Source organism: Apium graveolens, chromosome 5 (genome assembly GCF_009905375.1).
Source record: "Apium graveolens cultivar Ventura chromosome 5, ASM990537v1, whole genome shotgun sequence".
NCBI classification, from domain to species: domain Eukaryota; kingdom Viridiplantae; phylum Streptophyta; class Magnoliopsida; order Apiales; family Apiaceae; genus Apium; species Apium graveolens.
In genome coordinates this window covers 68,655,440-68,668,009 of record NC_133651.1, presented here as the reverse complement: position 1 = coordinate 68,668,009, position 12,570 = coordinate 68,655,440, and the positions used below count along the sequence as shown (strand labels likewise).

The window sequence follows — 12,570 nt, the reverse complement described above, 5'->3', positions numbered from 1 at the left end:
CATCATCATAAATTAATAACTTCTCAGAAAATATATATTCTTTACATTTTTTGCTAAATGTTATTATGTATATGATATATTTTTGTAAAAAATTAAAATTTAGTTTTCACCTAAATATGATACAGTTCTTTAAGAAAACTATTTTCTAAATTCAAATGAATAATATGTTTGACTAAAGATTAACATATGATGTGAGTGCTCAAGTTGAAGAGGTAGTCAAAATTCGTAAGGCCAAAGTTTAGACACATGAAATTACATGCGTAACAATTTGTATTGTTACATTTCCTTTTACTCCCCTCATCCCTATTTAGTTGTCACATTTCCTTTTATAGAAGTCAAATTGACCAATTTTTTACCGAAGATTAAACATTACTCTTATATTACTTAAAAACTATAAATTATATATTAACGTAGATTAAATCTACTTTTCGGTGATGTCACATTTTTAATTTTGTTTAAAAATAAAAAATTAATCCATTTCAGTCAAATTTTAGTCAATTTGACTGGGTCAAAGTCAAATGTGACAACTAAACAGCGACATAGGGAGTATTTATAATCTTGATGTATTTAAAATAAAAGAGTGGGTTAGTGAAGTAACTTGTAGGACCAATTGTCCAAAACCAAAATTTCATAAGTTAATAGATATATTTAATCATCATAAAATAATAACATCTCAGTAAATATATTTTGTTTACAATTTTTTTTAAATGTAATTATATATATGAAATAGTTTTTTAACTGATCTAAATTTTGAGTTCGAATGAATAATATGTTTGGCTGCACATTAACATATGTTAGTGCTCCATATTAATGACAATACTCCATATGAACAATTTATTTGAATATATTAAAAATTTAAATCATTGATAAACTTATTTTGCCCTTTAAGATGCATTAACCGACTTTCTTTGGAATAAAAATACTAATTCAAAGAAGTTCAAAAATTGTCAAATAATTGAATATTTTTAGCGGGTTACAGTTCGAAATTCTTATAATATTATATATTGTTAGGTTTTTATTTAATATAAATAGGTAACTGAATTAGTATCAACGAATTATAATAACATAATATTATTTATCGAAATAATATAAATTGATATATGATTTGGGACGTAGATTTAGACCAAATGGAAGGCCATCTCATAGACTGGCCTATTGGCCTAAATTTGGACCGATTTCGGTCCAAATCTACCCAGCAGTGGCCTATTCCAATTTAGACCAATGAATAGTGTCGTCCTAAATTTAGGTCGGCACTATTCGCCGGCCTAAATCTTTTTATTAATATAAATATTATCTTTTTATGTTTATATATTCGTTAGTTTGTTGATTGAATGTTATTATATATATATTAAATAGTTTTTAAATATATTTTTTAATTTTTAATTATATATAATAGTTACTTAATAAAAATATATAATGCAATATTATAATAATAGAATTTTAGAATCTAGTATTTGCGGTAAAAAAATTGTACACTCCTTCAAATCCATATGATAAGGGATTGAAATAATGTCTGACCGAATATATGAGTTAGCTTAAATTCAATAAGTGCATAACATAATTTATAATTATAAAAGAGCTCTACATTTTAATTAAAAAAAAGTTGAACTGAACCACATACAACCCAGTTGCAGTTGCAAGTTGCAGTTATTGAACACACAGGGGGAGAGGCGAGGGAAAGGGGTTGTAGAGTATTTCACAAACTGAGAAAAGGGATTCTTAGGTTCTGATTGGTTCATTGCACATTGTTAGAGGTAAGAAGTTATTTTCTTCAATCTTCAGTATTTGTTCATGTCTGCAATATATATCATCAATTAAACTATTAGACATATATGTACTGATGGCGACTAACTATGACGCAGGAGGAGTGTGTTATTCAGAATGAAAGGAATGCAATTGCTATGTCCTATTTTTGTGGAAGCATATGACAAAGGAGAGCTGGTATGTTATTTCCTACAAATCTTTATATGGCATGTACTTGTACTTCAGTTCTATTCGAATTTGCTTAGTCAGTACAATTAATGTATTTATATTTTCCCCAATCAGCCTTTGCCTGAGGAGTTTATAAAAAATATGGGTAATCAATTGACCGAAACAGTATATCTCCGGGTTAAAAATAGTGATGCATGGCAATCTTCATTGGATAGTTCCAATGCATGCATAGGAAATGTTAGGAAAATTATGGATTTCTATGCAATGAAACCATATTGTGTCTTCCTTCTTGATTACAAAGACCATGGATGTTTTCATGTCCAAATATTTGATGGTAATACGGTAGATATTGATTACCCACTAAGGCCTATTCAGTATCATAAAGTGTGCGGTATAGGACATGATCGAGAAATTTTTACTCCGGCTGAAATTGACAAACTGGCAGCAAGGTTCTTCTATAATGCAATGGGTGACAGCCGCCTAAGTGACAAAGTTTACATTGACAAAAACACCTTCAACAAAATGCTTACACTCAGGTTACATTTTTCTCAATCGAATGTCAATTCCGCTTGCTATTTCTACTATTAAGTTCAATTTTAATTCTATATTGGTTAGGTGCTGCCCAATGATGTAATCGCCCGATTAAATGTACATGAACAAATGACCTGGGTTCAGTTATGCCTGAACAAAAGTACTTGGATTATAAACTTGAAATGGGAGAATGGGAATTTGCTCTTTAACAAAGAGTGGACAAAATTCTGTGAATATGTGAACTTGAAAGAAGGGGATGTTTGTGTGTTTTCGCGTACAGAGCATTCGCAGAGGTTGAATATAAGTATCATTGACAATGATAATGACAATGAATCAAAAACTGATGGTATATTTGCAGATCTTTATCAAACCTCAAAAACCTTTAACTGTATATGATAAAATTGTTAACCATGTTGTATTCTTCCTGGGCAGTTCATGGAAGTGGAATTTCAGCCAAAAAATGTTTCAAAATGGTTAGTCATGACATGCTGCATGACGGGAATCTGGTAACGTAATTGCATAACTTATATTTGTTGTAACAATTTTAGGGAGTGGCTAATACATTTATGTTCTTCACATCTATATTTGTACTATATAGGAATTACCATCAAAGTTTATAGACACTTATGGTTCAATGCTGGGTGACAAAGTTAGGCTGTCGTTTGGTGACGGGTGGCAGTACATTGCTTAGTTCTCTGAGCACAATAAAAGTTTGTTCGATTTGGATGAAGTTTTCAACAATTATTCTGTGAGGGAGAGTTTTTGGATTTTCTTCGATTGTGTTGGTCCATCAACTCTATACTTAACAATATTTAGCACAAATTATATGGATATTCTTCATTCTGCACCCGCTAAAGTGTCTTTGAAAGAGCTGGGGAAAAGAATGTGATTTGAGGTTACTGATATGTCTACGTCAGATTCAGATTCTTCAGGTACTTTTCATTTCAGTATGTAGTATATTACCAAAGAACCGTACAGAATAACCAATTTTGTTTCATTTATAACAGATGCTCATTTGGAGAGATCGCCAGGCCAAACAACAGGTACAACAGTACTCTGTCCATTTAGGTAGGATGTCTGTTGGCCTGTATGCATAATTAATAGTAATTATTTTCATTCCAGGATTGGTTAATCACATTTCATCAGGAGGAAGTCAATTACCTGTGATTTTGCATGATACGGCTGAGGCAAATGTCGAGGAAGGTACCTTTGAATTGATGCCTTAATGACTTGTTATAGTTTCATACGTATGTGTATATTTTGTGCGGGTGATCGTTGGGATGTATGCAATATTATAACTAATTATTTGTATTTCAGGATTGGTTAATGAGATACCATCGGGAGGAAGTCAAATACCTGGGATTTTGCATGATGCGGCTCAAGCAAATATGGACGAAGGTACATTTCAATTGATGGGTTAATGACTTGTTATAGTTACATAAGTAATTGTAAAATTTCATGCCGCTTCAGAAGCCACCCAAGGGGATCCAGAAGTATATTTTGGTGAAGAAGAAAATACCATTTCCTTCACAGTAACTCTGTTTCCGTCACATGTTGATTAAAGAGGACACGGAGTGGTAAGATTACCTGTACCCAGTCCTTGTAAAAATATGATCATGCTTAATCCGTACTTGTCCCCTTAACTTTTTTTTATCTTCCATATAGTATTTTCCAAGACACATGCTCCAAGTATTTCGACCATGGACCAAATCTACTCTCATCAGACTTCTATTTGGAGATGGTACTTGGTATGTCGCTGTTCAGCGAAAGAGGAAAACATGCCGATTTGGATTGTGGTGGAACGATTTCACTTACGACAATAACTTTGTTGCAGGCAACAGACTACAATTCATTTACCAAAATAACTACACATTCAGAATTGTAATCCTTACTTAATTGCACTTCCAATCTGGCATGAAGGTTATTTGTACTTTAATTCGGTACTTATTTGTATTTTTGAAGTTTGTTATGTTTCATCAACTATTCACATTTTAATTATACCCCCTTTCTTCACCTATTTCTACGGTCATAGGCGTAATTCTTCTTTATTATGTTACATGTAAGATGAAACAATTAAGAATACATTTGTAGAAGAATAAACTACTACCAATCCGTAACGTAATTTACAATATATAATGGTTAAGAGCAAAGTATTTAACACGGTAAAACATTTTCCCATAATCAGATTTACATAATTACTTAATAACAATAATGTATTCCTACACATTGATAAATTCAAACAAACTAAGCTTCTGGAAGGCCGTAAAAAACTTCTTTGTAAACAACGTTCTGGGTGATATTTGTAGCTGCACCAGACTCATCATCAACAAATATAGTGAGGCTAGTGGGTGAGGTTACTCGACTAATAGCAACATAGTACTGTCCATGACTGAACACTGACTTAGGTAAGTATAGTCCAACTGTCTTCAGGGATTGACCTTGAGATTTGTTGATTGTCACGGCATAGCAAATCTGTAAAGGCATTTGTTTCCATACCAATTTGAATGGCATCTTTGTATCTGAGGGAGAAAGCTCCATACGTGGAATGAAATGCTTTGAACCAACATACGTACCACAGATTACTTCACACTCCACACAGAATCTCAGGCATTTGGTCACAATCATCCTTGTACCATTACACAAACCTAGGGTTTGGTTCAAATTACGCATTAGCATAACAACAGCCCCAACCTTCAGTTTCAGATCATGAGGTGGCATCCCAGCTACATTTAAGGAGTTCAAATACTCTATTGGGAAGGCTTCATTCAGATTCTCATCTGTCCCACCAAATTCCTCTGCAGCATCAACACTAAAATAGGACACAGATTCTCCGGGGAGCTTGTCTACAATAAGCGAATTGAGGTGGCCCACAGTCTGGATGGTAGGGGTCAAAATAGCTCTCTCGCTCAAGTACTGTGTACTCTGCCCTTTGTGAGCAAAATTATGATACGTGTTACGAATCATGTTATCAACTGTATTTTCAGTTTGTACGTCACAGAACTGAGACGGAATCAAAATTTGATTTTCAGTGACTGGGAAATTGCAGACTCGAGGTGGACCGACCTGGCCATTACCAATGTCAAGTACCCATTTTGCAAACTTTTTAAGCTCTTCACTTTCACTATCGCTCTCACCTTGTTTCAAGCGCATGTTTTCTGTCAGCAAGAATACTTGGCAAATGGACCACAACCTTGACCTAGTGATACAAGCAGCTACAATATCAGCACGATCTCCATACGTAATTACTGGGAGGATTTGACGGAAATCACCACCCAGAACTACGGTAATACCGCCAAACGACATGGCATAACGTTCTAGATCAACAGCTTTCATGATATCCTTCAACGATCGGTCTAGGCATTCAAATACGTACATGTGCTGCATAGGCGCCTCGTCCCATATTATTAGTTGTGTCTGCTTTATGAGTTGCGCAACATCTGAATCATGGGAAATATTACATGTTGAACATTCATCAAGAACTATTGGAATTTTAAATCTGGAGTGCGCAGTCCGACCACCGGGCATTAATGTGGCAGCAATCCCTGAAGAAGCAACTGGAAGCACAATTTTACCTTGTGAACGTAACTTACATATAAGAGTTCTCCATAAGAATGTCTTTCCACAACCCCCAACACCATAAACGAAGAAAATCCCTCCAACGTTAGTGTCAATAGATTGTATTACTGCATCATATATTTTCCTCTGCTCCTCTGTACAGTCCTGTAATAGCTTGGCAGTTTCATACTCCATCTTCCTGGTGTCATAGCTTGTCTCTTCAATTATCAAATTGTTTGTTCCATTGTTCAAATAGCTGCGAGGAGGTTGAGGCAATTGATCAAATTTCTTCGAGGATTTACCAACTGACCGGAACAACTCATCTATTTCTGCAATATTTGATATCTAAAACAATTTAACTGCATTCACCCAATTATAGAAAAAATGACGAACAATTAATGGACTGCATTTCCAGCCCACAAAAATTTTAAAATTTGTCCTACACTATAATGTAAAAAGGTGTCATACCTCCTAAAGCATAGAACTGCAGTTGCATGTCATTAAGAGTGAATAAGGTATTTGGACAACTTTAACGTCGTCTGAGTAAAATGTCATCAACCATGCTCTTCCAATGTGTACTCCATAAAGTCTTCAAATCAGTGACTTTACAATTGACAATAATATGGACAAAAAGTTGTCGAACCTGGGGAGGTAATCCACCTGCAGAAGCTTGAGTCAACACTTCATGCCATTCTTTATCATCGTCAAGTAAACCATACTCTTTACGGGCATCGCGAAAAGTACTGTAACATACTCCATTAACGGTATATAAAGACTCAAAGGAGGTGGCACCACGTACCTTCATAAGCAATAAACGAAGAAACCAAGGCTCACCCGTACTGTGATGCACATAACATAATCTACCTATTTGAAAACCACGCTTCCTCATGGTCCATTTCCTCTCACCATCATTCCACACATAAAACCGTGGGATTTCATCATAAGTGTACTTCCGTGCATTAACATCAACAGAGTTTAAATAGAAAAAGGCTTTCAGTTTACTGAACTTGTTCTTCTCCCTGGCAGCAACTTTCCCTAGCACTTCATTGGCACGGAAGGTGCAGTTTTTGTCACCTGGTAAGTGAAATTGAAGTTTCTCAACAGATATACTTCTATGATGGATAGGGAAGCCAAAAATCCTATAGGCTGATTCAGCACCGCATAAATATCTCCCATCAAAATATGCATTTATCTCATCTATTCCCCCTCATCAGTGTCATTCGCTTGCCTTTTTCTCTTTCTCTGGACATGAACGGTAGCACGATCATGGCCTTTCAAACAGTATTTAAATAAATACTTAAGACTGCGTGCATGTCAACATATTTCCACATTCATATGGCATTGATACTTGACTAAAAGATCCCGGTTGTATGGTACTACCCACTGGTTGTCCAGCTCAACCTTCCTTATTTCAACAGTAATGTTTGTCCTGCGTCGCATATACATCGGGAAGCCACTATCATCAAAAGTAGTTCGAGCACAGTACTTGAAACCATTCAATTATTACAAAGTTTAGGTATTAGGGTAACTTACTGGATTCTGAAATGACACAAAAAAAGGGTATGCCTATATCTTACTTTTTCAGAAAATGACGTATGTAACGTAAATCTTTCATGCATGGAGACTTTACATTTTGTAAACCACATGGACCGTGGATCATAAATTCCTTCACGGCTGCATAACCAACCGGATCTAATAAAGGATTTGGGATTTCTGCGGATACAAAATTATCCACATTCTGCTTGAGGTTTTTTTTTGAATCAGCGTCTAGCCATATTAACATATGTACATGTGGAAGGCCTCTTTTCTTAAAATCGATGACATACATAACTGCAAAACGGGAAAATTTAGATTATATTGGCAATATGCAAACAAAAATGTAATTAGAAATTAAACTAAGAAAGTCCTGGTAAACAATCTTACCTCCAATACAAACACCAAAGTGTTTTTTGTCCTTAATATTTGTCCTTAATATCTACCATTAACTGATCAAGTTTTAGCCTAAACACCCTTGATATGATGTCAGGACAGTTTGGAGCAATGCAACCAGGCACATACTCCATCATCTTCTGAATTTTATCCCAAAGAGAATTACAGGTCATAGTCAGGAATATGTCAGGATGTCCGATGTAACGTCATACGGCCAACGTATCTTGAAAATACCTTTACCGGTATTTGAACTGTCCACATCACCTCTGCTAACAGATCTACAAATATTACTGTATAATTCATTCCGTAAAGTAGTTTGGTGAGTACGGATCCACCATAGTCGTGTTTGTTCAATGGTAGAAAAAGCATCTACCATATACTGTTGAAATACTCTTCCACCTAGCCGAGGAGTCAAACCTACAATACAACTTTCATTATTTATTTCTGGGGAACATAAAGAAACATATATTAATTTCTAAATATACCTTACCATCAGACTCTCTAATTTGGAAAGTATATGAGTAGTAATTCTTCAGAGACAAAAAGCCACGTGGTTTACAAGAACTATCAGCAGTCTTTTGAAATTTAATCTTTGGGTGAAATCCATCTTCTCCACGTGGAAAGAGTAAAGGGTACTGTAAAGCCATCAACTTCGGATGAACATAAGAAACACGGACTAAACCTTTACCTTTTTCGTTAACAACTATATCACGGTCGCCACAGGTTTCTTCAGTGTCACCAACCATAATGCCAGAAACTTCATTAGTGCTAGAAATATGACATTCTCTTCCACTCTCAGATCTGATAATGTGAGTGTAATCTGCAGCTCAACTATTTCATCGCTTTCATACAAATCACGCTGTTGCCTAAACTCACCAACCAATTGATTAGTTTCATCTAACATTGTTATAAGACCTCGTACAACCTCTTTATCAACACTTTCTCGGTCATGAACACTAACCCACCGAAGACGATTATCAACTTCGTTAATGGTGTCATAAATGTAAAGTTGACAAAATTTGGGGGTTTCATTGTCATTCGATATTAAAGATCCAAAAACATGGTGGTTCTGACCATTTAATCTGTATACATAAGGCGCCCTTCCATTTTTAATTGAATGATCTATGTTACCACCAGTAGATGTAAAGGCAAAAATTGCATTGTAGAGCCGTATCAATCTATGAAAAGTAGGACCTCTTTTCTTGTCGTTGTATAAATCCAGCAAATACTCAGGGGTAGGAGGGATTGGAGGCAATCTCACAGCACCTTTCATGCAACAAAGAGAAAATATAGGACAGCCTTTAGTCACATCTTTATTTACCCTTTCTTCCTTCCACATCCGAGCATGACATTTGGAACATATGGCAGTAGGACCACCCAAAGAAGCATACTCCTCAGGAACGACACGTCGCGGTGCACGTCTGCTCTGCATCAAATTACAATCCGAATTCATCCCATCAACAAAGACTTCATCAACACCATCAAGCGACCAACTAAGACAATCTGCATCATCTGCATTTTTTATTTTAGTTTGACAAAATTAAACGTGGATACTTTTTTTGGAGTACATCTTTGTTTTTCTTACCACTTGATTCACAATCACTTGCTTCATAATCTGATCCTTCAGTATCATCAAACAAAAACGAAGGAGCAACTACATTCAGACCTGCAAGAAAATATTAAATGGTAAATCGTAATTACGTAAGACATAACAATGACGCAATATCACATTCATTTTACCTTCATTAAAGTCATTACTTTCTTCCTCATCATCACTAACAATCTCATCTGCGAATAATTCTCTACCAAATCCAAGATAATTTTCCTTCCCTTTCCGGTTGAAAGGTTCACGTCCATTTAACGAAACATCATTAATGTTTGATCACGTTTCCTCTGTTTCATAATTAAAACAACTATTAATTAGTTATTCCTGTTACCATAAGGATAGACAGACAAAAGCTTAACAATGCTAGAATCTAATATTTACCTCTCAACATATTTATAGAAAATGAGGCGCTACCTGAATTTGTTACATCTGATAAAAGAGTTATGTCCTGACTACCTTCAAGAGGATTCATGTAGTTTACTCTGCTATTTGATCGGGGAGTAACAATAGGACTACTACATTCTACCAACCAAATATTAAACGCATTATTGCTTCATAAACATTAAATAGCAGTTGTTTTGCAAGAAAAACACAGAGTAAATTAAGAAAATAAACAGTACTTGCAGCTGTTTCATTCAAGTGGCCTGACCTAGGCAAGTCACCAAGTTTCCTCCTCTTTCCCACCAACCTAACAATATTTGGCGTGGATTCCGTCAACATACCTGCATTGCAGACAAAACAATGGGTAGTCAGAACAAAAGCCTAAGTATGTTTGCGGTTTAAATTTTGTAAGAATTAAAATCTGTACTTGTAGGTGTTTTGTTTTGGCTCCCACTACTAACTATTGCTGGGGTAAACAGAGGTGATCGGTTCGTCTTGGTTGACGGAGTATGAACGTTGACCATTGATCCTGTTAACACGGGTGCTGAACAAACACAAACAGAAGTCTTACTTATATTCACACATACGAACAGAAGGTATTCAATAACAACAAACTTACCTGTGGTAGTACTACTTACCTGTGGAAGAAGATAAAGCACAACGATCAGCAACAGCAAAGTCGACAACCACATTCTCTTTGTTACGATTCAATTGTTTCGTTCTTCTGTACTTCCGACCATAATCTGCATTCAAATCTTCCAGGTTAAAGAACTTGTCACCTTCTTCACCACCCATTCCTTGCACAATGAATCAACCCGTACTCAAATGGAAGACACAGGTAAGAAGCTATTCAAGTGCACACATATATACACAATATTCAAGTGGTTGAAGACACTATTCAAAAGAGAAGGAGAAGTCACTAATTAACCTAAAGAAACTAATTAGAATTTGAATTTCAAATTCAAAAAGTGTATAGGACACATTCTTACCTTCCGAGAGAAGCTTGAAAAGCTTTCAACATAAGCTTTTTTCTCATCCAATATAATCTTTATTCTCATCCAATATGTAATTTTAAAAAACTAATCAGTGGCAACTTTAGTAATTTTTTACAAATTGGTGGGTACAATGCTAAAAAGGGGTGGAAGTTACTATTCAAAAGGGCCGGTAGGAACTATTATATACATACATACATAGCTTAGCTTTTGAATCACATTTAATATCCTTATTTCACTTTTATATCTTTAAGGTGTTATAAAAAGACTTTGCATGGATCATGTATTCTGCAACTAACCCTAAACCTGAACATGGAAGGATAAGTGAAGTGAATCTGAAACAATTGACTACTTTAAGGCGTAGAGTTTGGCATTGTATATTACAATGAGGACAAACTTTGTAAATATTACAGAGGGAAGCTGCAAAAGATGTTAAAACTGCCAACATTGGATGTCTATAGTTAAGTGACGGATAGGTAGCAAAAACAGCTACCACAAGAGTAGTCATTTACAAAATTCCCTTTTTTTTATTAATTAGGCTATGCACCTTGTAAGTAAGTATCTATTTCACAAATCTTGGGGTGAGTGATAATCGAACACTTTTTTAATTTGTTAAAGCCAGAAGAATGACTAATAAAGTCAGTACGAGTACAGTAGGTGCGAACCAAAGTACTCCAGTAGTATCTACTAAACTGGAGGAGTGAATAGTTGACCTATTTGGAATAGATATTACAACCACATAATTGAGGATGATTCCAATACATTTTAGGGTTAGCATGTTCATAGAAAGCAACCACTGCATATTCAGTAGGTATTTGTTCTTGGTGAGCAACCGCAATCTGGATTCAAACCATGAACCAAAAAACTGTAGCTTGGTTAAAGCTTTGTTAATATATCATCGAATTTTATCTTGATTATAAAATGTCCAGGGTTCAAAGTTCAAATCTTATCAATGAAAAAAGATGCATGCATGAGTGTATAAATTATTAAAAATATATATATATATATCTTAATCTCTCTCTTCAATTAGTATACACTGCTGGATCAAGCTTCACAAACTAAGAGTCCTTTGGTTCTGACAATTCTAAAATTGAGATCACTAATTATCAACTCTATACATCCATCAATCATAATCTGGTTACTCAATACATATTATATAGAAAATATGACTAGAAGCATGAGAATTTTGCATTCCTACTAGTACCAACTGCCAAGGAATCAAAATGTCACACAAGTGACCATATATTAAACTTTTATATCCGTTGATGTATAAGAATCAAACATTTACAATCTCAAATCCCAGGACATACATACGTTCTCAACAGAGACAAAAAAAAAAGAGAGAGAGAGATTACAACTGATGAATGGGGTACCTATTATTAGTTCTGTAGTAAATCTAATAGACAACAATGTGTTATATTATCTATACAGTTTCCATCTATCTCCTGTTGGGAAACATATTTAACACTCACGAACAGCAGCTACAATATTGCATCTGCCAGAAGGATAAAATACAGAGACAAAAACTGATCACTTTATATAAGGGGGCTAAGTCCGTCGCCTTCCCAACCAAGTTTGAGCATATGATCTACAACCTTCAAGCTCAACTGCAAAAGAGAAGAAAATTTAACCACAAAATAACTG

At 35.1% G+C, this 12,570-nt stretch overlaps 2 protein-coding genes and 1 long non-coding RNA gene across 3 annotated transcripts in view; all 3 read right to left on the bottom strand.

The window, feature by feature from the left end:
• Positions 1-4,707: 4,707 nt before the first annotated feature.
• On the bottom strand, positions 4,708-8,594 carry LOC141660160 (ATP-dependent DNA helicase RRM3-like). The gene is made up of 5 exons (XM_074467119.1): positions 8,433-8,594; positions 7,942-7,993; positions 7,660-7,848; positions 6,662-7,092; positions 4,708-6,363 (listed from the first exon to the last, which is right to left on the bottom strand). Exons 1-5 carry the CDS (start codon positions 8,592-8,594, stop codon positions 4,708-4,710), a joined length of 2,490 nt encoding a protein of 829 aa, XP_074323220.1.
• Positions 8,595-10,220: 1,626 nt separating this feature from the next.
• LOC141659652 (uncharacterized) lies at positions 10,221-10,713 on the bottom strand. Its single transcript, XR_012549850.1, has 3 exons — positions 10,573-10,713; positions 10,362-10,478; positions 10,221-10,241 (listed from the first exon to the last, which is right to left on the bottom strand). It is a non-coding gene; the product is annotated as an uncharacterized LOC141659652 (long non-coding RNA).
• Positions 10,714-12,141: 1,428 nt separating this feature from the next.
• Positions 12,142-12,570, bottom strand: part of LOC141724148 (BEACH domain-containing protein C2-like) — a 41,387-nt gene continuing 40,958 nt past the window's right edge. Inside the window, exon 32 of the mRNA XM_074526154.1 lies at positions 12,142-12,533. Coding sequence (XP_074382255.1) covers positions 12,462-12,533 — 72 coding nt within the window. The 3' untranslated portion in view covers positions 12,142-12,461. The remainder of the gene's footprint in view (positions 12,534-12,570) is intronic.

What these genes read in the sequence shown, in the direction of transcription:
- LOC141660160 (XM_074467119.1), bottom strand. Translation starts at nt 8,594, where the DNA reads ATGGCTTTACAGTACCCTTTACTCTTTCCACGTGGAGAAGATGGATTT. An exon ending in CTTTGGTGTTTGTATTGGAG is followed by an intron (nt 7,849 to 7,941) that starts GTAAGATTGTTT and finishes CCCGTTTTGCAG; the next exon opens with TTATGTATGTCATCGATTTT. An exon ending in TATGATCCACGGTCCATGTG is followed by an intron (nt 7,093 to 7,659) that starts GTTTACAAAATG and finishes TTCACTTACCAG; the next exon opens with GTGACAAAAACTGCACCTTC.